The 24,763-nt window shown below is 39.5% G+C and overlaps 1 protein-coding gene across 4 annotated transcripts in view; it reads left to right on the top strand.

Moving 5' to 3' along the window:
- Positions 1–24,763, top strand: part of LOC139170309 (uncharacterized) — a 197,050-nt gene that overhangs the window by 10,109 nt on the left and 162,178 nt on the right. For all 4 annotated transcript variants that reach the window (XM_070757319.1, XM_070757320.1, XM_070757318.1 and 1 more), the window contains exons 4-9: positions 18–148; positions 2,592–2,677; positions 15,339–15,438; positions 19,533–19,576; positions 19,824–19,901; positions 22,536–22,732. In XM_070757319.1, the coding sequence (XP_070613420.1) occupies positions 18–148; positions 2,592–2,677; positions 15,339–15,438; positions 19,533–19,576; positions 19,824–19,901; positions 22,536–22,732 (636 nt within the window). The remainder of the gene's footprint in view (positions 1–17; positions 149–2,591; positions 2,678–15,338; positions 15,439–19,532; positions 19,577–19,823; positions 19,902–22,535; positions 22,733–24,763) is intronic.

Genomic DNA, 24,763 nt, shown 5'->3' with positions numbered 1-24,763 from the left:
GCTTTAATTTTGTTTAGGTGTTCGTGTTATCAGTAATGCTGGTGGAATGAATCCACTTGGGTGTGCTGCTGCTCTTCACCAAGTTGCCAGAAATGCTAACGTTGACTTGAAGATAGCTGTTATTACTGGTGATGATTTGATGGGAGAGGTATTTCAATTTTTGTAAATTGCTAATTGTTTAACACTAGTAATTTTACTAAGTTTGGTACAATTAAAGAAAAAACAATTTTGATTGCTATATGATTGAATCCTGATCAAAGTCATGGTATTTTCTTTAAACTTTTATTCCCCAAGTTACTACCAGTTACCATAGTCATTCAAATGTATCACATGGTATATATATATAATTGTGCATTAGCAGTGTACAAATTTAATAGACAGCATGGTTCCAAATCTGTTTATTTTTTATATAATAAATATATTATTAAAAAAGATTATAATTGATAAAGTACCATAGATTCTTCTTCATATGTACAATGGTACCTCTACTTAAGAACTTAATTCGTTCCATGACCAGGTTCTTAAGCAGAAGCAATTTTTCCCATACGAATCAATGTAAAAGCAAATAATGCCTGCAAATCCATTAGGAAAGAAAGAAAAGCTTGGAATTTGGGTGGGAGGAGGAGGAAGAGGAGGAGGACAGTCGCTGATGAAAGAAGAAGGTGAGGTGAGGGGCATCAAAAAAATCCAAAACTTTAAGGCTTAAAAAAAATGGCATGAAACTGGTCGGGCCTTCGTGCTGCTCTCAAATCTCCTTGGAAATTTTTCTGGGCTTGGGTTCTTAAGTAGAAAATGGTTCTTGAGAAGAGGCAAAAAAACACCCGGTTCTTATCTAGAAATGTTCTTAAGTACAGGCGTTCTTAGGTAGAGGTACCACTGTACTTAGATCAGGTTTACTAGTAATATCCCTGCAACTCAGCTTTTTCTTGCAATGAACTTTACTCAGTTGTGAACTGAAGAAAAAGAAGCATCTTTGATCTTTAACGCCTATAGGTGAAATCTTCTCTGTTTTTCAACTACCTTTCCAAATACAATCTGCAACACCACTATGCTATTTTGTATCTAACTTATCATCTACCACCTTTATTAAGAAAAAAATAAGTTACGTGTTTAAAAGGGCTCATTGCAAATAATCTCATATGATTCAATTTAATTTCAACAATTTATCTTATATAAATTGTATATGTGCTTTAGATGAATTTATGTATTTATCAATAGCAGATTTGTTTCCTACTCACTTAACTAAATATGGAGTTAAATCGTTCTCAGTAACTATATATTTTAACCTATGGTTTCTTACCACAGTTGAAAAAGATTACTCAGATACAGGTTAGCACCATTTCAAACTTTATGGCAAACAGGCAATTAAAAAAATGTGATAAATAATTACAATGAAATAAACTTGTGTAGTTTCTATAGTTTTTTTAAATATTGAATGCTTTTTAAAAATGTGAAATGATGTTGATTAGTATTTTATGACTGAGGAAGTTGCTTTTATTAATATTTTATTAATATTTGAATATGCTGTATTTGTCTGGACAGTATTCATTCATTCATTCATTCATTCATTCATTCATTCATTTATTGGACTTACATGCCCTTCTTCTCCAAGGACTTAGGGCAGCTCACAACATATATAAAATACAAAGATACAAAAAAGCAGTTTGAAAGTTTAATATTTAAAACCAATCTAAGAAGCCCAAATATAAATCATGTAACCCTGCTCACTCACACCACAGTCATACTAGAGACTGTGGCTAGATGTAAAAGTTCAGTGGCACCAGGCCTGCCGGCAAAGATAAGTTTTTAAGGCTATCCAGAAGGCCAGGAGGGTGGGGGCGGAACAAATATCCAGACGGAGTTGGTCCCAAAGGGCTCGAGCTGCTACAGAGAAGGCTCTACCCCTAGGCCCCACCGGATGACATTGTGTGGCTGACGGGACCTGGAGAAGGCCGACTCTGTGGGACCTGACCAGCTGCTGGGATACATGAGGCAGAAGACGGTCCCGTAGGTAATCTGGCTCTAAGCCCTGTAGGGTTTTATAGGTCATAGCCAACACTTTGAATTGTGGCTGGAGACGAATTGGAAACCAATGCAGCTCGCGTAGTGATTGTGAGATGTGGGCAGATCTCAGAAGATCCACAATAGTTTGTGCAGTTGCATTTTGCACTATTTGCAGTCTCTGAACATTCTTCAGAAGTAAGAGAGCATTGCAGTAGTTGAATTTCAAGGTGATAAGGGCTTGAGTGACTGTGAGAAGTGACCCCCTGTCCAAATAGCGCTACAACTGATGCACCAAGCATACCCATGCAAACGCTCCCCTCGCCACAACTGAGTGATGGTCTTCCAAGCTCAGCTGCGGGTTGTGGACCCTCCCCGAGGGGGGCAAAAGCTCCCCCCCCAAGGTAATGGACAGATGGGATTGTCCTTGGGAGGCAAAACCCACAGCCTCTCTGTATTGTTGGAGTTGAGTCTGAGCCCATTAATGCCCATTCAAACTCTCACAGCCTCCAGACACTGGCACATAATATACTATAGTATATAAATATTTTTGTAACAGAATCATAGGTTTGTTTTGTTTTGTTTTACAGTTAAACAATATAAGAGACACCATCATATCAGAGGAGAATGGGAAACAATTTCCAGAAAATGTTCAGAGCATGAATGTATATTTAGGGTAAGAAATTTAAATATTGATTTTGTAATATGTTATCTTAGAAGGCAGTGTATAGTGTGCAATTTCAGAATCAGAATAGAGCTGGAAGGGACCTTGGAGGTCTTCTAGTCCAGCCCCATTTTCAAGCAGAAGATTCAGTACCATTTCAGACGAGTGGCTGTCTGGTCTCTTAAAAACTTCTACTGATAAAGCGCCCACAAAATTTGATAGCGAGCTGTTCTCACCATTAGGAAGTTTCTCCTTAATTCCAGATTGCTTCTCTCCTTGACTGATTTTCATCTATTGTTTCTTGTCCTGCTCTCCCTTGCTTTGGAAAATAAATTGACCCCCTCCTCTTTGTGGAAGCCTCTCAAATACTGTACTGGAATACTGATATCATGTCCCCCCAATCCTTCTTTTCTCTAGACTAGCCAAACGGAAGTCCTGGAACTGTTCTTCATATGTTTTACTCTCCAGGCTTTTAATCATCTTAGTTGCTCTTCCTTGCACTTTTTCCAAAGTTTCAATATATTTTTGTAATGTGGCCAAAACTGGATGCAGTATTCCAGGTGTGGGCTTATTAGGATTTTATAAACTAATACTTGACGAGATATTGATTCTCTGCCTCTATTTATAAAACCCAGGATTGTATTAGCTTTTTTGACTGCTGTTGCACACTGCTCAATATTGGGCTGCCCCTAGATTTTGGCAATTTTTGGGCATTCTTTGCCTCTGTGCATACATGGAAGCGCCCTTGCGCAAGATTTTGCTGATTTCTTTGCTTCCCCGCATGCACAGAAGCAAAATCTTGCGTGTGTGTGTGTGTGTGTGTGTGTGCATGCCTGCCGGCCTCCAGGACCGATCCAGTAGGGCAAAGTAAGGGGGGCCCTTCACTGACACTGCTAACTGATATTCAAGTGATCATCCACTAGGACTCCAAGTTCCCTCTCACAGTTACTGTTTTTGAGCCAAGTTCACCCAATCTGTACTAGTATCTTTGGTTTTTCCTGCCAAGGTGTAAAATCTTGCTTTTCTCCACGTTAAATTTCATTTTGTTGGGTAGAGCAAACAAATTTTACAAACAAGTTTGTCAATATTTTTTTGGATCTTGAACTTGTCTTCTGGAAAGTTGACTATTCCTGCCAGCTTAGTGTTATCTGCAAATTTGATAAGTTCCCCTTTTGTTTCCTCATCTAAATTGTTTGTTTGTTTGTTTGTTTGGATTTCTATGCCACCCTTCTCTGTAGATTCATGGCGGCTTACAATACAAGAATAAATACAAAATCACCCAAATCACAGTATTCCCCCCACTCTCAGGCAATTCCACAATAAAGTCCATAGATCTCTCTTTCCACAGCTTTCCAGGCCTCACCACGGATTGCAGCAATCCCTGTGGCTTCCCCGGAGGCCGTTTAGCCACTGCAGGGGGCTGTTTAGACCGGGTAGCTAACTACATAAGCTTTGATGTCTTTTTTTCAGTGAAGGCCACCAAAATTGCCTTCTCACTAAAAGTGCAAAGTTTTCACAAATCCAAAGCCTCTGTTCTGTTCCTGGGCTTTCAGATTGAAGCAAGTGGGTCAAACCCACTATTTTCAGCTTTAAATCACAGTCTTCATTTGGAATAACAGCATTACAAAGCAGAAAGCAGTTCTTAAAATGTTCAGGAAGGATTTTTCTTTGTTGCAAAGAGATCAGTTTAGCTTCCGGGAAAGGCGCCAACTTCGGCCTACTTGCATTCAAGAGACTGAAGCATAGAGTATAAATTCAGTTCACCAATTTCTAACAGTCATGCAGTCATGCAGCGTCTGACAAAGAGTTTTAGCAAGACAGAAATCAGGGTTTGGGTGGGGGGGCATTTTCCAACATCCCAACTCTAACACAGCACCCCTGAAGCAATGTTGAAACTCCACCCAGAATTTCCCAAAATCCTTTGCTTTTATACTTGCTGGGAGTGTCATTAACCCCCTAGAGTTAAAGCTCCAAACTTATTTCCTTTTACAATACAAGTGCTCTTGGCTGCTTTGTAAACTCCTGAATCGAACATCCAATAGTGACTCATCCACTCTAATGTCTCCTTCATTATCATCTGACTTGGACCGATCTCCCATTGACATATCTGTCCCTCTGGTGGTTCCTCAGGTTCATCCAGATCTATTTCTCCTTCACTCTCATTCTCTGCCTCAGCTGGCAACCCCACTGGTTCAGGGTATCCAGAGGGGCCTGGCTTATCCGCTCTCAGAATTTGACCTTACCAGAGGTGGACAAGGAACGCTCACAACAGCTTGGAGTCATTGGCCTTTTCCAATACCTCCTCTCTAACCACAGATGGGACATAGAGTTTCAATCCCACCCAGGCTAAACCATCCTGTAGAGTGCACTCCAAGAAGTGTGCTTGAAACCAATCATCTGTTTTTAAGGCCTCCACCATTCGGGAATTGAGGTCCACCAGGACTTCAGCCTTCTAGTTCTTCTGCGCCTGGGTGACTACTGGGTACGCCAGTTGCTAGACAGAGATGACTGGCTGAACCACTTCCTGCTTGGCGCTGTTGTACTGGGGCAGTCTAGATAGAGTATCTGCAAGTAGCGCAGTAGGAAATTAAACAGGGTGAAATGTTGCAACCATCAGGCCTACTTAGGTAGTAGTTTCCTAGGGGTCTTTAGTGCCTCTAGGTTCTTATGATCAGTCAGTTCAAATGGATTTTTATTTTAAAAAATAATTTGTATTTCAAATACTGTATATACATTTAAAAATACATTTTCTCAATCATAGCATCTTTACATTCACCAAAACAGACCAAAAAAAGGCAAGTGAAAGAGAAAACCATTGACATGACAAAAACAGACTCTACATACCCCCCCCTCCCCGGCTGTCTCATTGACAGCTTACTTTAAACTCAACGATTTATCATACGGTGAATGCTACCAACAGTTATTATTCAGTCATATGTATAACCAAATTTCAAGTATTTTGCATTTCTTCAATTCTTTTTCCCCTATCTACTCTCACATATAGTCAATTATTTCAGAAATCTTAAGTAAATCTAGTATTTTAAAAACCCTTTTAAACTTATTCAAACAGATGTTTAGCCCCTTCAAGGAAATGCCTCCAAGTTAGTAAAGCCCACCGCACAGCAAAAGCTTCTTTTTTCCCATATGGCCCCCCTCTCAGTCTCACTTAGTTTCCGGGAGGTGTAAGCACAAGCTTGCAAAGCTTTCTCCGCATTCGCCTGCAGCAGCATTGCCCCCACTGCTATGTTGCTAGTGTCAACCTGAACTACAAATATGGTGTCCAGGTCAGGGTGTTTGAGAATTGTCTCTGCCGCAAAAAGTCTCAAATGCAGCCTGGCATTCCATCGACCACTCCGATGACTTGGCTTGGGCTTAACTTCACCTTTGGTCTTAAGGAGATTTGTGATAGGTAAAGCCCCAGGAAATGCTGAAGTTGCTTACAGGTGCAGGGGGCTGCCCATTCCAGAACAGCTCTTACCTTTTCTGGGTCTGTCTCCATCCCCTCATGGGATATGCGGTACCCCAGATAGTCAATTTTGCTCTGGTAAAACTCATACAGCTTGGCATACAACTCAGCCGCCCTGAGTTTCTCCAGTACTGACCATACCAGGGTCACGTGGTCTTCCCTGGGCTGTGTGTAAATAAGTATGTCATCAAGATAAACCAACATCCCTTTATATAAATGTTCATGCAGCACCTCATTGATCATCTGCATGAATACCGCTGGCACCCCCTGTAGGCCAAAGGGCAGCAATCGAAATTGAAAGTAACCCAGTGGGCAATTAAAAGCAGTCCTCCATTCATCTCCTTCTTTAATACAGACTCTGTAATACGCCTCATATAAATCCAGCTTAGTGAAGTTTTTCCCTTTTGCAAGCATGTCCTTCATGAGTGGTAGGGAATTCTCAACACAGATGGCCTTAAGGTTTTTATAGTCAAAGTTTCAAGGCGCCATCTTTCTTTTTTCTAAAGAGGATTAGGGCAGCCACTTGTGGGCTAGCTGGTTGTATGAAACCCTGCTCTAAATTCTTCCCTGCTCTAGGTGTAGCTCACCTAGTTCCCGTAGGGTCAAAGAGTACATTTTGGGTTTAGGCAGTTTCACCCTGGGCAGATTTTCTACACTGTCGTCTGTAGCCCGATGGGGTGGAAGTTTATCTGAAGCCCTCTCACTAAATGCCTCTTTTAAGTCCCAATATTCTTCTGGTATCTTTTCCTCCCCAGCAATAAGTTCCTTCCTGACTGCAGCTTCTCCAGGGGTCCCCTCAGCGGTGAGACATGTCTCTCCCTTTGGTTGTGAGGGATGGTTAATACTCCTGCATGCCAGTTGATACCCATGTTATATTTCCTCAACCATGCAAACCATAGCCACAAGGGCCTGTCCATCCCAGGAGCCACAACAAAGCTTATAGTTTCTGTGTGATCCCCAATCCTCATCTCTATAGGTTCAGTTTTGCATTGAGCTAATCCCAGCTAATCACCCATCCAACTGGCAAAAAGCAATGGGCCTCTTAATGGGTTTTAGTTTTAACCTTACTTTCTCTGGGGCTGATTATGTACCAGGTGCAACCAGAGTCCAAAAGGGCTACTATCTTTCCCTGGGCCACCAGACGGCAGATCCAACAATCTGACTGGAAGGCAGAAGGGCCCATTGGTAGGACTTACCAAACAGACATTGTCTGGTTCGCTTTCATCATCTTTAGGGAAGACTGGAGATCCCAGCTCCCCCCCCCCTTTTGGGGAGGGGCAATCTCTACAGTTTCCGTGCCTCTCAAAGCAGCTTCCTGGGCTTTTGTAGCTGGCTTGTCAGGTTTCTTTTTGCCAGCAGGGGTCACCCTTGACACAGGTTTGGCCCTTCTTCCCACATCTGAAGCAGGCAGATGTTTTTGATTTAGCTGCTGCTGCTCTCCCAGTTTCCTTGGAGCTGCATGTCACAGATGAAGTAGAAGATTTTCCTGGGCCATGACCTTCTATGCGTTGATTCCTAGGCAGGTTGATATCCACCTCTGCTGCTAGGACGTACCAACGACACAATTTTCTAGCACAGTAACCTTTATTTAATAAATTTTTTATTGAATTTTTATAGAAATAATAAAATATTCACTCAACACATAACAATGTGATGCTCAAAGTGCCCACCACCAAGCAACATTCATACCCCTCCACCAAAATGGGGGCATATTTTCTATATACCATTTTAACTCAAGAGCAATATACGGGGGTGGGCAACAAAATGGAAACACTTGACTTTTTGGCATCATAATGTTTGAACATGTTCAAATCAATCAAAGCTTGACGTATTTTAATGTTTTTTAAAAATTCTGTTATTTGATATGTTTTTTTAAACTACCTTTTTTAAACAGAAATTTAAGGAAATTGGTTATAACCTTCTAGAAATGGCAAACCTCTCAGACTTTCAAAGAGGCCAAATTGTTGGTGCTCGAATGGCAGGTGCTAGTTTAACAGAAAGTGCCCAAATGTTTGGCATTTCAAGAGGTAATGTCTCAAAAGTAATGATTGCTTTTGAAAGAGAAGGGAAAACATCCTCAGCCAAGCATAGGTCTGGTCAAAAGTCGAAGTTGTCTAAGAGAGACCGTCAGACTCTGAAGCAAATTGTTAGAGTGGATCGCAAGACCACAGTTCCTAAAACCACTGCAGAGCTCAATAGATACATGCAGAACCCAGTATCCACGAAAATTGTTCGAAGGGAGCTTCACAAATCTGGATTCCATGGAAGAGCTGCAATTAGAAAACCTCTGCTCTCAAAGACAAATGTTTCAAAGTGTTTAGAGTGGTGTAGAAATCACCAGAAATGGTCCCTTGAGCAGTGGCAAAATGTGATTTTCTCTGACGAATCATCATCGTTTACCCTTTTCCCGACCTATGGCCGTGTTTACGTTTGGAGACAGCCAAAAGAATCATTTCATCCAGACTGCCTTCTCCCAACCATCAAACATGGCAGGGGTTCAGTGATGATCTGGGGTGCTATTTCTTGGAAATCTGCTGGGCTAATGATTTCCCTTCAAGGAAGAATTAACAGCCATCACTATTTAGGACTTTTGGCCGACCAAAGTCATCCTATGGTTCAAGAACTGTTTCCATAGGGGGATGCCATCTTTCAAGATGATAATGCACCAATCCATAGAGCAAGAATTGTTAAAGAATGACATGAGGAACATTCTAATGAAGTTCAGCCTCTCATCTGGCCACCACAATCACCACCTCAACATTATTGAGCATTTATGGTCGATTTTAGAGATTCAAGTAAGATGTTGATTTCCACCACCATCGTCTCTAAACGAACTGAAAGGTGCTTTAACTGAAGAATAGGCTAAAATTCCTTTGGAAACAATTCACAATTTGTATGAATCAATACCTTGGAGAATTGAGGCTGTATTTGCCGCAAAAGGTGGACCAACACCATATTAAAATATATTTTGATGATTTTTCAAGGTGTTTCCATCTTTTTGTCCACCCCCTGTATCTATTTTAATATCATAAAGTGATTCTAATTTATTCTTTATACCTTGGTCTCGAATTCTACTGACCACATATCCTCTTACCTTGTCCCATCAGTTCCTGCAGATTAGTTTCATTGCAGATTAGTTTCATTGGCTGAATTCATCCTCTTGTCCATAATCTCAAACTGAATATGATCTACCATGTATTGTCCATTTTGTCGCATCCTTCCAGCCTAGGACTATTACCGCCTCAGTGCTTTCTATCGCTGCTTCTTTTATTTCTCTAAATTTTCCCATCTCATTCTTTTTTACTAATACCGCCATTTCCTTTGTAATTGACCATTGTATATTTAATATCCTATTAATATCCTCTTGCACGTCTTTCCAAAATTTTTGTACTACCAGGCATTCCCAAATGACATGCATAAACACTCCCTTATCGTGACACCCATGCCAACAAGTATTCTTAACATTCTACTGAAAGTATGCAAGTTGAGCAGGTGTATGATACCAATTACAGGTATGTAGTATTTTCCTTCTCATTTCTCTAACCCTTATATTCTTGATTTTCCTTATATTCTCCACTATATTTTTCATCTCTTGCACATCTACTTGTAATTCACTCTGCCACCATTTAGTCAATCCTTGGATCACACACCCGTCTGCTTGCAATAACATCTTACGTGTATTATTTGCTTGCGCCTTGGTGCCGTCACTTTTTTATTATTTTCTCTATCTCCTCCCTCAGTAGTGCTTCTTTATTCTTTATTCTCCCTTTCATTCAAATATTTACATATTGCATTTATTTGTAGCCATCTTCCCTGGTCCCGACTCCATTCTATATGATTTCTACTCCCCCCCCCATCCTTCTTGTATAACTGTTCTATCCTAGTTATCCCTTTTCCCTTCAACTCTTCTATTACCCTATTTAAATTTGTTTCATTACCTCTGTTTATTACATATAATGATGACAATTTTGATTTGTATAATCCTAGTTTTCCCTGCCATATTTTCCAAATTCCCACAGTCCCTTTCAAGGGATCTATTAGTTTATCTAGATCGCTCTTATTCCACCTTATAAATATTAAATCTCTATTCTTCATCCCATTCATCTCTTTTTCCAACTTCACCCATTTATTTTTGAACATTTGCAGCTGCATTAATCTTTCCTAGCACAGCAACCTTGAAAGATGTCATCATTCAGGCCGCCCTCGTAATATTCCATCAGGGCTTCAGCCGAGAATACCTGTGCATGTAGGTCACCAGTTTATGGAAGTCTTGAGTCTACTCAGCCACAGATCTCCCCTCCCCCCCCCAAACCAAATTTTTAATTCTGTTTCTAGCTTTACGCTCAGCCTGGGGGTCTTCAAAACACACGCGGAGGGCAGTCATGAATGCGACATAGTCTCTCATCACCAGGTCATTCTCATTGTGGAAGCCTACCATTCACTCAGCAGCAGCCCCCTCTAAAGCCTTGGCAACGTATCTCGCCTTGGAAACTTTATTAGGGAATTCCTCCCCCAAATCTTCCATATAGTGCCAAACGTGGATGAGGAAATACCCCAGCCCCCTGGGGGGGGGGGTGTTCTCCACTGTATTTTTGCCCTAATGGCGGAATGTCAGGAATTTGACACCTCCAAGGTTCCCCTCCCCGGCAGGCCCCCTTGAACAATTGGAGGTCTGGCAGCCCCAGCTGAGATGCTGGCCGCAGCCTGGTTCCCTGGAGATCTGGGCAGGCTTCCTCCCCAGCCTCTCCGGCCTCCCTTCTTTGGCTTCTCTGGTTCTCCACAGCCTCCTTCAGGCTTCGTCAAGCATTGGGCAGAAAAGGGTCTTCGTTCTCTTTTTCTTCCCATTCCCCTCTTTGCTTCCATCGCCGGGACACATTCACTCCTGGGGGATCCTCCTCTAGGTCTTCGAGGCATCCCACTCCTAGAGACCATTTAGCTCTAAGATGAAGTTTGGGGTCTGTTTCTTCCTCACATTCCCACTCAGATCTCTCCCGGCTCTGTCTGGGCCAAGGGGAGGTGGGCCCAGTTGCTCCCTCCTCCTGGTTGCTGTCCTGGCTGGAAATGGTAGCTTAGCCCACTTGGTAGATTTCTCTCCTGGTTGGCTATTTAGCACAGACTTTGCATAATGTCAGGTCTGCTTCCCTTCAGAATCTAGAAAAGTAAAACTCAGAGTCCATTTGAACTTCAAAGAGCACTTTTACTAGATAAGTGAAGCAAAGTCTGAGGGAAAAGGCACACAAAACGCATATTACAAAGATCCGCAAACCCTTCCAGATGGCCCTCCAATCCCTATGTCCTTAGGTGTCAGGTGGGTGCACCATCCATTAGCTCTTTCACATCTGGTATGCAATGGCTGTTGATTTTGAGCCAGAGATAAACAAGTCCATGATGCATAGTTGTGGCAGGAAGAGGATGGTGGTGTTATCCCTCCCTTAATGGTTTTCAAACTTCTAAGCAGTGCCTTTAGCACATCGTCCCCCCTCCCAAAACTCCAGTTACCTCCCTCATCCCACCATTTCTATTGAAGCTGGTGGAAGTAGGCGATGAAAAAGAAATGCAGAGGCCGGCAGAGGCTATGATGATTGGGCTGACTATTGAACTCTAGTGTGTCTGCATGGTCGGTTCACAGCCTTAGAAATTTTTGTCGTGGTGTCTAGTGCCATGTGTTGCAAAGAGGTGTTTGGCTTGCTTTCTCCAGGTCTTCCATCCATTTGATAATAAGATTTTTTTTCCTGAGACAAAGCATGCACATGACTCATGATTGCTCCTTTTTTGCCCTGTCCTGGCTGAATGACTGAATGTTTTACCTTGTAAAGGGGAGTTGTACCTACTGTACCTGATATGCTCTTTATTGAAGGGTGGAGCTATATTAGTCTATGTATTTAGATATATGCACTACTTAATCACTATGCACTTAGTTAATCCACAGGGTACTTAGAGATATGCCTTAATTAGTCATTATGCACCAATCCTTGTCTCTGAAGGGAGGGACTTGGAGGCTGGCTTGCTCCACCCTAAAAGAAAGGGCATATGAGGTAAGTACAACGCCCCTTCTCCATAGTAGGTGGAACTAGCCTCCAAGGATGGGACATCCAAAGTAGTTGGTCCCTTGGGTGGGCTACCTGAAGTTGGCTGGCGCTCCCACCATCCTGTACTCCCCATTGCAATACCTTTTGTCCAAATGTTGCCTCCTCTGAAGTGAAAATGTCCAGTTTGTAGTGGCGGATAAATGGTGTTGGGGATGGCTGCCCAACAGACCTCCTCGATGGACACCCTAGTATGCCAAGCTGCCACGGTAGCAGTGGGCGGTTATTCTGCTGGGTCAAGGTTAATGCAAGAACAATCCCCTGCACAGCCTTTTCCAAGGCCAGGCAAAGGAGCCGGACATTGGAGTTGGGGGCAAGGAGCGACAAGGAAAGTTGGGAGGCCGGCATAGGTTTTTCTTGTTCTGAATTTCATGCGTGTGTGCATGCATGCTCCCTATCCCGCTGCCAGCCCGTCGAGCGGGGGGAGCAGAGAGGCCGCAACCAGGAGGCTCGGCACTGGCCCATCCGTGGCGGGCAGGGGCGGCCGCGGCTCCCTTTCTTTCTCCCACTGCCCATGTCTACCGCTGTCGCGCCTCCCACCAAGCCGGCGGCCAACGCCACGGGTTTCTCGGCTGGGAGCTCCCACTTCCCTCTGGGCAGCCCAACCAGGTGTGCCTTTTCCTCTCGCTCAGCCCACTCAGCTTCGTCGTCTGAGACGACAAAGGAAGGAAAGGAAAGCGAGGGAGGAGACATCCGGTTGTGTAAGACTTGTTTTGAGAGTTTTGCAGTAAGAAACTTTGATTTAAGATTCTGGGACCAGCTACGGAGATCCTGAGTAGGACTGCTACAGCAAAACCCTGAATTTACAACCCTGTGAGTCAGAAATCCTTCTCTTTGTTTTGTGTGCTGACGCAGCTTGCTCCCAAACAGCTTGGGAGAGGGGTCGAGTCAGAGGCTGAATCGGAAGTGACATATTATTTCCCTGGTCGGCTGAGAACATAGAGATACTAAAGTAAACATAGAGCAACTAAAGAAGAGAAAAGAAAAGAACTGAAATCTAACTCTGACACAACAGAAAACCCAGGGAAAGTACATAAAACTGAAAAAGAATTTGATTACATAATCTGCTCTTTCTTTTTATATACTTGATTAGGTGTTAAAAGATGCTTATTAACTTTCTCACTTGATATTATATTACATTATTTTGTGATAAGGTATATTAGAATTATCATTATATATAACAGTTTAGCTTCACTTTAACCTATGAGATTGAAAATGTACTTATAATACTAAGATATTTATTATGTTTATTGTACACTGCTTAGATATACACTTTGCTCTCCCTTCCCCTTCTCTCTTTTTCTTTTCTTCCTTCTTCTTTCTTTCTATAATAGTGAAATACAATCAAGTTAAATTAATCTAAAAATCATTTCCTAAATATTTTCAATCAAGATCAACAATTTTCTTCCTCTTATTTTCCCTCTTTCTGACATGTTTAGAGGTTAAATCTGGTAATATTTATTGTTCTGACATCCATATCATTACCACCCTCCAGTCCTATTTTCTGGGTAACCAACCAATGATCGGTGAATACTATTTAAATTCATTTTTTAAAAAGTTTTTCTTAAAACTCTTATATGCTAATCTGGAATAAGATCTACAAAATTCTAGAGAAACAAGACCAAATACTAAAGGAGACTGCAGGCAACCAATCTAGAGGCGGCAAAAAACCAATTTCTACCGTGCCATCCAGTAATGCTTCCCCCGCCTCACAGAGGCAAATTGTTGAGATGCTCACACTAAAGAAGGACAAAGGAAACATGTCTCTGATGCAGAATATGAACAGCACATTAACTATAATGCAGGAAACAATGCTTAAATTACAAGAACTTATTACCAACAACCACCTAGAATTAAAAACAGACATATTAAGATTAGAAAAAATGTGTTTTTTTCTAATGTTGTCATCCAGGTACATACTTTTCTTTTAATTAAATTCCCTCCTTAATGTTCCTTCAAAAAGCACAACACCAATTATATTTCTAGCTTATTAATCATTATGCCAAAGTGCTTCCTTCTTTCTTTATACATTTTTCTATAAACCAAGAAAACCTTGTATAGCCAATCAGATGTTACTAAAAGAAAATTAAAAACAAAAAATAAACATGTACATATACAAATTTCAGACTTCTTCCCCCCTCTAAATAGTACATTTACCTAATCCAAAATTTAAAAATTATTTCAGCCCATCTGACATTTAGCCAAGCCCTGAAAAAAGTGAGTTATGCGCCCTTTTCATACTTAGGACCTTCGCAGCAGCCTGATGATCGCAGGATCAAAACTTTGCTGCCGTTTCATATTTATGACCATTGCTGTGTGTCCTGATGTCTGTCACATGACCCCCTTTTGTTTCTAACCGATCCACGCCCAGGCATGAAAATTTCCGCTCAGACATTATACTTTTCCACCGACACCAAAAAAAAATTAGAGGGAACATTGGTCAAGGTGATGATAGTTGATCATGGGTTCTGGAAATAACCGCCCGAATCCAATACCCCACCGTGGAGGAAGATACCATGGAGGCTGGCTGGAATGAGATAAATAGTGCCTCTGTCGGACATTTGCCTACAAAGGTCGATGTCCTTTGTAGGTAAATGTCCAGGGCACATCTCACATTTAGAAGGTGCCGCTGCTCTTCAATGGACAAGAATAAAAACCGTGTACAATAATCTCTTGTGTCCTATGGAAAAGAGAGTTAACCTTTGGCAGAAAGGTAGGGCTAGTCTCAGTGCCACCTTTTTATGGTGAAAGACACAAAGATTGGGTCTCCCTGAGAAAGCAGCTCAGGGAAGAAGGTTTGAAGTATTTCTAGAAGATTCTATAACAGCTTTCTTGCCTATGGCATCCATCTGGTAAATTCACAAGTTTCATTTTTCTTGCCATGTACACATACATCTAAACTAGACTGTGTTATTTCTTTGTGTCATATATGAGGGTAGGTAAGTATAATCATATTTGTTTGTTTGTTTGTTTGTTTTGTCATGTTTATATAGTGTATACTGAAGGTGGTGACCCTTTGATAGATGTATGCAATGAAATTTCATTTTAATGTATGCTGATTAGTGTACATTTAAAATGACAATAAAATTATTCTAAATCTAAGTCTAAATTGTTTCTTCAGCGGAACACCAATCAGCAGAGCTCTTGATCAAGGAGCAGATATTGTGGTAATTGGAAGATGCGTTGATAGTAGCCTTGTGTTGGGACCATTAATTCATTCTGTAAGTGTGGATCAATATTTTTTTAAAAAATTATTTTTCTACTAGCCATTTTACCAGACTAAATACAGGTTGTACTTGACTTACAACTGAGCCGGGGTGGTGCAGCAGGTAGAGTGCTGTACTGCAGGCCACTGAAGCTGACTGTAGATCTGAAGGTTAGCAGTTCAAATCTCATCATCGGCTCAAGGTTGACTCAGCCTTCCATCCTTCCGAGGTGGGTAAAATGAGGACCCGGATTGTGGGGGCAATAGGCTGGCTCTGTTAAAAAGTGCTATTGCTAACATGTTGTAAGCCGCCCTGAGTCAGAGGAGAAGGGCGGCATAAAAACCGAATAAATAAATAAATAAATAAACCACAATTGAGCCCAGAATTTATGTTGTTAAGTGAAAAATTTGTTTTGCTCATTTTTTGACTTTTCTTGCCACATTTATTGAGTGAATCACTGCGTTCACTAATTTTACTCTGTTAAATTAGTAACTTGATTAAGTGAATCTGGCTTCCCCATTGACTTTGCTTGTCAAAAGGTCATAAACAATTATCACATGACCTCAGGACAGTGCAACTGGCATAAATATGAACCATTTGACAAGCATTTGAATGTCAAACCACGGGGATGATATAATGGCCATAAGTATGAAAAATAAGTCATTTTTTTCATTATTGTTGTAACTTTGAATGATCACTAAATGAACTGTTGTAAGTTAAAGACTACCTGTATCAGTCATCTTTATGATTTTTTTATATGATTCCAACTGTTTCTTCTATAACTGTTGAAACCAGTCATTATAATGCAACATTCGTTCTTCTTAGTATAAGTATGACTTGTCTTGTCTTTCCCTTCAGAAAAATCACATGTCTTCTTTCAAATAGCTACCATGTATCCCAGTCATAAGAATCCACAATAATTCATGCAATAAAGCTAGCACATACACTACATAGGATGTAAATTTCACTTCCCTTTTTTAAACTCACCTTCAAGCTTCCTTCCAACCCAAGCCTCATATACATATTGACATATTTATTTGTTTCAGCCTATAACTATTTGGAAATAAACACTTTCTGCTGCTAATTCTTGTCATAAGACAGAAACTAATATCAGGGTGTCCAGCAAACCTGGAAAACAGGGAAATCACAGAATTATCAGGGAAATCGGCGGTTTGGGAAATAAATCAGCGGTTTGGGAATTATCAGGGGAAATGATATCAGTGAATATCAGTGAAATATCAGTGAAAAAAACCCAGAATAAATCAGGGGAAAAAACCAAACTCTATTAAAATGTTTAAAAGTCAGGGGAAAATCATGTAAAAAAAAACAACAGATCGCCACACTCCTCCATTCGTAGGAAAGGAAGGAAGGAAGGAAGGAAGGAAGGAAGGAAGGAAGGAAGGAAGACAGAGACCTATGACCACAATTGAGCTCTAACAGTGATGTGCAAGCTAGGGAAGTATCGGTACATCTGAAGACATGTGTAATGTTCTACTTATGGTTAACTGTGGCAGAAAGTAGACTCTGGGTTTGTTTTTCCTATTACAGTAAGTGAGGTTGAATGTATATAATTTTATAAGAGCTCTCTCTCTGTATATACACATACATTTTATATAGTAAATAATGTACAGTAAGTATATTTTTGTGTACCTGTGTGTAATATGTATGTACACATATGGCATATATACATAGAATTAAATAGTATATTTTGGATGTTCAGTAATAGTAAATAGAGAGGGAAATTGTATCTCTGAGGCAAGGAGAGGCCAAGTATCCTAACCCTAAACCAAACCAGCAGGAGCAGCGGGGGATTGAGGTAAGTACTTGCATTTCTTTTTGCCTATACCTGCCTTGGGGGGACATATACCTCTTTACCCTCTTTTAAACTTACAGAGCTAGTTTACTGGTTTTCTTTGAAATAACTTTTCTAAAACATTTAATCTACTGATGCCTTAATTGATGTAATTTTATTGGTTTCCATTTTTATAAGTTACCAGTAGCCGCTGCAATTTCCACCATTGACTTACACTGGAGTCAATAAATTTTCCCAGTTTTTGTGTCAAAAGTAGGTGCCTTGACTTATAATCAGGCTGACTTATACTCGAGAATACTGTATACCGTACCTTGTTGGAAGTAAGGAACTGAAATTCAAAGGAAGACATGATTTTTTTTCATTTTAAGCATTATCCATTAAACTCTTGGAGTAATTAAATCTTTCCATAATGAAGTAATTACATTTGAATTTAGAGAAGAAACTTGTTCAAAGGTGTGTCCCCCCCCCCCAGTATATGCATTTATTACTGGATTGTTCTTAGAATATGAGCCATATTAAGCTTTTGTGAAGATACTGTCAGTGAAGTATTAAAAATAATTTTGTCACTAAGTAAATTTGTATCAATCTCCTTATATAAATTCTACTAAAATTTCTATTGGAATGTTGTCTGCTTAAAAATAAATTAGAAAATAAACCAGTTTAGTCTTTTAAGTACAATTTTAATTTGATTTCACTTTAAATACCCTAGTCTTAGAATATTATAGTTCCGTCATGTGTGTTCTGTAGTTACAGACCTAGAATTCACATTCTTCATAAGGAAAGATATGTTGAAACTGGGGAGGGGTTTTTTGTGTGTGGAATGACATTATTCACCATTTCAAGAGCTGATGGCCACTGAGTGTTTCCAAATATTCAGTAATACAGATCAACTGCATGGCTAAGGAAAGACAGCTTGTTTAATTATGTCATCTCCTGGGAAACTAGTGCTGAGAGAGAAGGGGGAGGGAGAGAGAGATCGAGATCACCCCCCCACACACACACAGACACAAATATACACACAAACAAATGTGCATATAAAAAGCCCTTCTTTGAGGGAGATGGGCAATTTAGAAATGTGAAATGTGTGTGCATATAGCCATACCTACACACACATGCACGTATATTTATATGTGTGGGTCTGTTTCTGTGTGTGCCCGAATATCTGTGTGTGAGAGAGAGACAGCAAAATAGGGAGAGAAGTGTTTATAAGTGTTTATATCCTCTTTTCCCTTTGTTGATCTAATTGTGAAATATACAGCCTAATTGAAAAACAATACAATTATTTCCAATAGATTTCTAGGTCACTAGAATATTTTCTCTGCTTACTGCATACATTAGTTTTTATTTTTTTATTTTTTTATTTATTCATTCATTCATTCATTCATTCATTCATTCATTCATTCATTTGTCCAATACATAAATACATAGGAAGAAAATAGACATGTGATAATATAAAACAGGGTGAAGGCGAACTTAGAGGAGAGGATATATGAAAGGAAGAGAATATATAAGATAGGTGAAAGAAAGGAAAGACAATTGGACAGGGGACGAAAGGCACACCAGTGCACTTATGTACGCCCCTTACTGGCCTCTTAGGAACCTGGAGAGGTCAATCGTGGAGAGTCTAAGGGAGAAGTGTTGGGGGTTAGGGGTTGACACAATTGAGTCCGGTAGTGAGTTCGAAGCTTCGATAACTCAATTGTTGAAATCATATTTTTTACAGTCAAGTTTGGCGCGGTTCATATTAAGTTTGAATCTGTTGCGTGCTCTTGTGTTATTGCTGTTGAAGCTGAAGTAGTCATTGACTGGTAAGACATTGCAGCATATGATCTTGTGGTCAATGCTCAGATCGTGTTTTAGGCGTCGTAGTTCTAGGCTTTCTAGGCCTAGGATTGTTAGTCTACTTTCATAGGATATTCTGTTTTGAGTGGAGGAGTGAAGGGCTCTTCTGGTGAAATATTTTTGGACATTTTCAAGGGTGTTGATGTCTGAGATGTGGTATGGGTTCCAGACAAATGAGCAGTAGTCTAGGATGGGTCTGGCAAAAGTTTTGTAGGCAGAAAATTTATAAAAATGGAAAAAAAGAAATTGGATGGATTATGAAGGGTGTCCATGAGCAATGTATTCATAATGCCTCTTTCATATTGTATACAAGTGAGCCATGCATAAAAGAGGAAACTGGAAAATAGCAGAATTTTATGAGCTTTGGAAATTTGTTGCATGTTCTGCATTTGAGATTTAACATTCTTTTCATTAATTATATTTCAATATGTATTTTTAAACATTATTTTTCTAGTTTGGATGGAATAAAGATGAATTCAGCCTGTTAGCAGCGGGAAGGTAAATATCATATTTTTTCAAAGAATACTGTTAATTTTAATATTGCTAAAATAATACAACGGTCAAAATCCCAGAAGCAATTAATAATTATGATATTTCAAAGTCTATTTCAAAAGGATATCAATTTAAATGTAATAAATATTTGTTTGTCTAAACATTGAATATTATACAGTAGAAACTTTCAATAAATCTTAAGATTTTAAACTCACTTCATTAAAATTGTTTAAATATCAAATGTAATTTTTAGTCTTGCAGGTCACCTGATTGAATGTGGTGCTCAATGCACAGGTGGAATATTCACTGACTGGCATACTGTGCCAAACTGGTATGTTTATTGTTCTGTAAGATACATGTTGGTGAATATTTTTAAAGTATATTTTAATACTTAGATTGCTGAATGATAGTGTTATAAGGACACAATTCAGCCTATGATCATATTAATATCTTTGCAAAAAACAATGTTGTCATTAAGTATGCTTATATCAATCTCCTTATAGAAATTCTACTAGAATTTCTTTTGTTTCCTGCTCAAAAATAAGTTAGAAAATAAGCCAGGTTAGTCTTTTCAGTACAATTTTAATTTGATTTCAGTTTACATATACTACAATAACAGTTCCAACACGTCCTAGACAGGTGTTCTGTAGCTACAGACCTAGAATTCAGGCTCTTCATAAGGAAATGTATGTTGAAACTGGGGAGGGGTTTTAGTGGAATGAGATTTATTCACCCTTTTAGGAGCTGACAGCCTCTGAGTGTTTAAAAATATTCAGCAGTACGGCTGAACAATAGCATGGCTAAGATAATGGAGAGCTTGTTTAATTATGTCATCTCCTGGGAAACTAGTGCTAATAAGATTTTTATGGAACTTGGGGTAGAAGTTAAGACTGAAAGAAAACCTGCTGGGTCCTGGGAGAGTGTAGTGGTAGATGAGTTTATGTTTATTTCTTCTTAGAATGCGTTTATGTGATCCATCTTTAAATAAAAGTTACTGACAATATGAAAAATCAATTCTGCCATTTCAATCTGTACACAGTAGCCAATTTGTGAATTGGTGCTAGCTCCTTATGTGCTAGTGTGTTTCATTATAGCATAGTATTATTTTATCTCTGCTATGTTTCACACTTTGATTTTTAATAAGCTGTCTTGTTGTCACGTTCATGTCCATGAAGATATGGCTGCAATTTGTTAAAGCTGCTATACAGTGTTCCTTCAATTTTCGTGGCGGATGCGTTCCGAGATCGCCTGTGTTGTGGTTAGCTCTGGCCCTGCTCCTGCCCCAAGGACTGTGGATGTGGGGGAGACATCCACATGCTGCAGGCCTGTTTTGCCCCCTGTGGAATCTGCTGATGAAGGCTCCTCTGACTAAGAAGACATGAGTGACAGGGAGGAGGAGAGTGTGGCAGACAGCTCAGAAGGAGATCAATTATCTAGTTCCTCCTTGGATTCAGAACAAGAGTTAATGATACAGCCACGCATGCGGAGAGCGATGCATAGGCAACAACAACTGAGAGATTATTATCAAAGAAAATGAGGCCCCCTGTGGTTGGGTGGGGCTGTGGTAATTAGTGAGGCTGCTTTAAATAGCAGCCTGTGGGTTTGGCCATTGTGGAGGATTATCTGATCGTTGTTTCATGACTGCTTTGCTGACTTTGATCTTTGTGTGCTGATTTTTCCCCGCTTTGAAACTAATCCAGAGCAAAGTGTGTTTCACTTTGTGAAAGAAAAAGGACTGTGAATTGCCTCACAGCTGCAAGCTAAGTATCACAGAACTGATAAGGGACTTGTACAAATTACCAATTTGTTTGGAGACAAGTGCTCTTTGCTATACAAAAAGAGTGCTCTGTTTATTTGCATTTTCGGTATAAAGAAATTGTTTTGAATTTTCAAACGTGTGTGTGTCTGAAATTGTATCTGTGCATTTTTTGGGAGGATTCTACCAGAGAGCTCGACAGAACAGCCCGCGAAAATCGAATTTCCGCAAAGTAGAGATGCGGAAGTAAATACACTATTTTTGGGTATGAACAGTGTCACAAGCCTTCCCTTAACACTTTAAACCCCTAAATTACAATTTCTCATTCCCTTAGCAACTATTTAGATTATTACTCACCATGTTTATTTATTAAAGTTTATTTTTTTTTTAAATTATTAAAGGTGGACGAAAGTTTGGCGATGGCATATGATGTCATCAGGCAGGAAAACCGTGGTACAGGGGGAAAAATAGCAAAGTATTTTTTAATTAATATTTTTGAAAAACTGTGGTATAGGCTTTTCGTGAAGTTCGAACCCGCGAAAATCGAGGGAACACTGTATACTAAAAGCTAGAACATCCTCTATTTTGTCCTTGTTCTTTGTTTCTGGTAACTCTTTCCTCTACATGAAATGCCATGTGTTTGTGATCTCTACTGCATTATGATTGCAATATGGCTGACTCTGAATACTTCAATTAGTTGAAACTTGTGCAATATAATACGGGTAGGAAATATAGGCACTGAACCTCATATAGGTTGACTAGGAATTGTTCTAAGAAATGGGCAGAGAACGCTAAAGATTGCAGAGTGGCTGATAACTTAGGAAATATACATTTTTCCTATAATACATTTGCTTGAATTAAATCTCACCGAAGCAGAAATGTAAAAGTGAGATGCAACAAAAGCAATTAATATCCGATTGTTTTGTTGTGATACTTCTATTGCAATATGAAAGATATTGTATATGTTTCCCTGAACTAATATTGCTCGCATACTCATAACTCTTTGTTAAGCTTTGATACTTTTGACTCTTTTCTGTATCTAATTGGTGTACGATTAAATTAAGGAGATAAACTAAAAGGACTTTTTCTAAAATCGTATACATTTTGATAATTTGTTTACCACAGTTTTTTAATAACACAAACATTCCCATGAAATACAAAATTGATATACTTTCCATATAAGTAAATTTTAATATTTTGAACTTTTAGGCATAACATTGGGTTCCCCATAATAGAAGCTTCTTCTGATGGAAGTTTTATTGTATCCAAAGCACCCAACACAGGAGGCCTGGTGACTTTTGGCACTGTGGCAGAACAATTGGTGTATGAAATAGATAATCCTAAAGAATATCGCTTACCAGATGTCACATGTGACTTCTCTCAAGTCTCCCTTACTGAAATTGCAGGTCAGTGTCTGCTGATATTGGATTATTCTAGGGAAATGACAGGGATGGCATATAATTTTATTGTTATTTGAAAAGAAGAATGCTTACCGTATATACTCGAGTATAAGCCGACCCGAGTATAAGCCGAGGCACCAATTTTTGCCACAAAAAAACTGGGAAAACGTATTGACCCGAGTATAAGCCGAGGTTAGAAAATGCAGTGGCTACTGGTAACTTATAAAAATGGAAAACAATAAAATTACATTAATTGAGACATGTTTTAGAATATTTATTTTAAAGAAAACCACTAAACTAGCTCTGTAAATTTAAAAGAGGGTAAACAAATTAACAATATTAACAATAAATTAAAAAGTAAAAAAAGTAGTTCGATCAGCAACAAAGTTAAAACCTAAGAGTTAAAATCCTTCAAAACTGGATTCCTTCTCATCATTAATTGGATTTACATTATTGTTCTGTTTTTATATATGCTGTGAGCCACCCTGAGTCCTTGGAGAGGGATGGCGTACAAATCCAATTAAATAAATAAACAAATAAACAAACAAACAAATAAATAAGTGTATCCAAAGAAGAGCTTCAGCATTAGCTGCTGTGAGGTTATCAGCATAGAAAACCAGATAGATAGATAGATAGATAGATAGATAGATAGATAGATAGATAGATAGATAGATAGATAGATAGAGATAGACAGACAGACAGAAAAATAGATAGATAGATAGATAGAAATAGATACAGATAGATAGATAGATAGATAGATAGATAGATAGATAGAAAGAAAAATAGATAGATAGAAAGATAGATAGATAGATAGAAAGAAAAATAGATAGATAGAAAAATAGATAGATAGAAAGATAGATAGATAGATAGATAGATAGATAGATAGAAATAGATACAGATAGATAGATAGACAGACAGACAGACTAGCGAGACAAGCAAAACTTGCTAAACACAGACAGCTCTTGTGGTTTTGTATCCTAAATATGCAGGTCCTATTTAGAATCAAACTCATTTTTAAAATATGTAAAATGCTTCACATTATTAGATCCTATCCAAGCAAGGACAGCAACTACCACAAAATACCATTTTTTAAACAGTTTAAATCCTTTCAAAGGAGGGGGAGGAGAATCTGACAGCAGGGGGCCTTTTTAACCCAACTAAGGGCAATGCAGAGAGAGCAAGGAATACAGTTACTGTAAACCTGTTGACAAATACACACAGGGAATTTTAAAAAAAGCCTCTGGGTTTCAGCAAGAGGTAGCTGGCTTTTTTCACGGTGGGGGGGAGAGGGGGCATACACACACACAGACACAGACACACACACAAACACACATACACACACACAACCTCACCGGTTTCCCATTGCTTTTCCCCCTCTCGGTTGGAGCAAATGGCTGCCTCCTTTGCTTGAGCCAGGGAGAAGGCAAGAGCTCCACCCCTCCCACAGCTCCTACGGCGTGCGAGAGGGGACAAAAGCTGGTGCCTCCTCGCTCTGGCTCAAGCAATGGCGCCCTCTTGTGGTGAATTTGTCAATGACCCGAGTATAAGCCGAGGTTGTGTTTTTCAGCCCATTTTTGGGGCTGAAAAACTCGGCTTATACTCGAGTATATACGGTATATGTGAATGTCATAACAGGAGTAAGACTTCTGTGAAAGGTGTACTCATTCATAGTGTTTCCATTGTCTAAGTAAGGATGGATGGGGAATTCTGAGAGTTAAACTCATACAACTTCTAGTTGCTAAGGTTGAGAAATACTGGTTTGAAGAATTATGATGTGTAAATTTTAATGTAGGAGGAAATGCAGAGTGCTGGTGGTAGACTGAGTGTCACATCATACATGCTTGCATTGTGGAACTTTTTTCCATTTCAACGTATCAATGTATATGTGTCAAATTAGGTATTGTAAATACTGACTTTAAATTCATGTTCATGTAACAGCATGAAACAGAAAACTTGAGATGGAGATCCATGAGAATCAGCCAAAAAAGGTTAAATGATTATTATTTCCATAGATCTGGCAGACTTCATGCCATAATT

This window comes from Erythrolamprus reginae, chromosome 7 (assembly GCF_031021105.1).
Source record: "Erythrolamprus reginae isolate rEryReg1 chromosome 7, rEryReg1.hap1, whole genome shotgun sequence".
NCBI classification, from domain to species: domain Eukaryota; kingdom Metazoa; phylum Chordata; class Lepidosauria; order Squamata; family Dipsadidae; genus Erythrolamprus; species Erythrolamprus reginae.
This window is presented reverse-complemented; position numbering and strand designations above follow the sequence as displayed.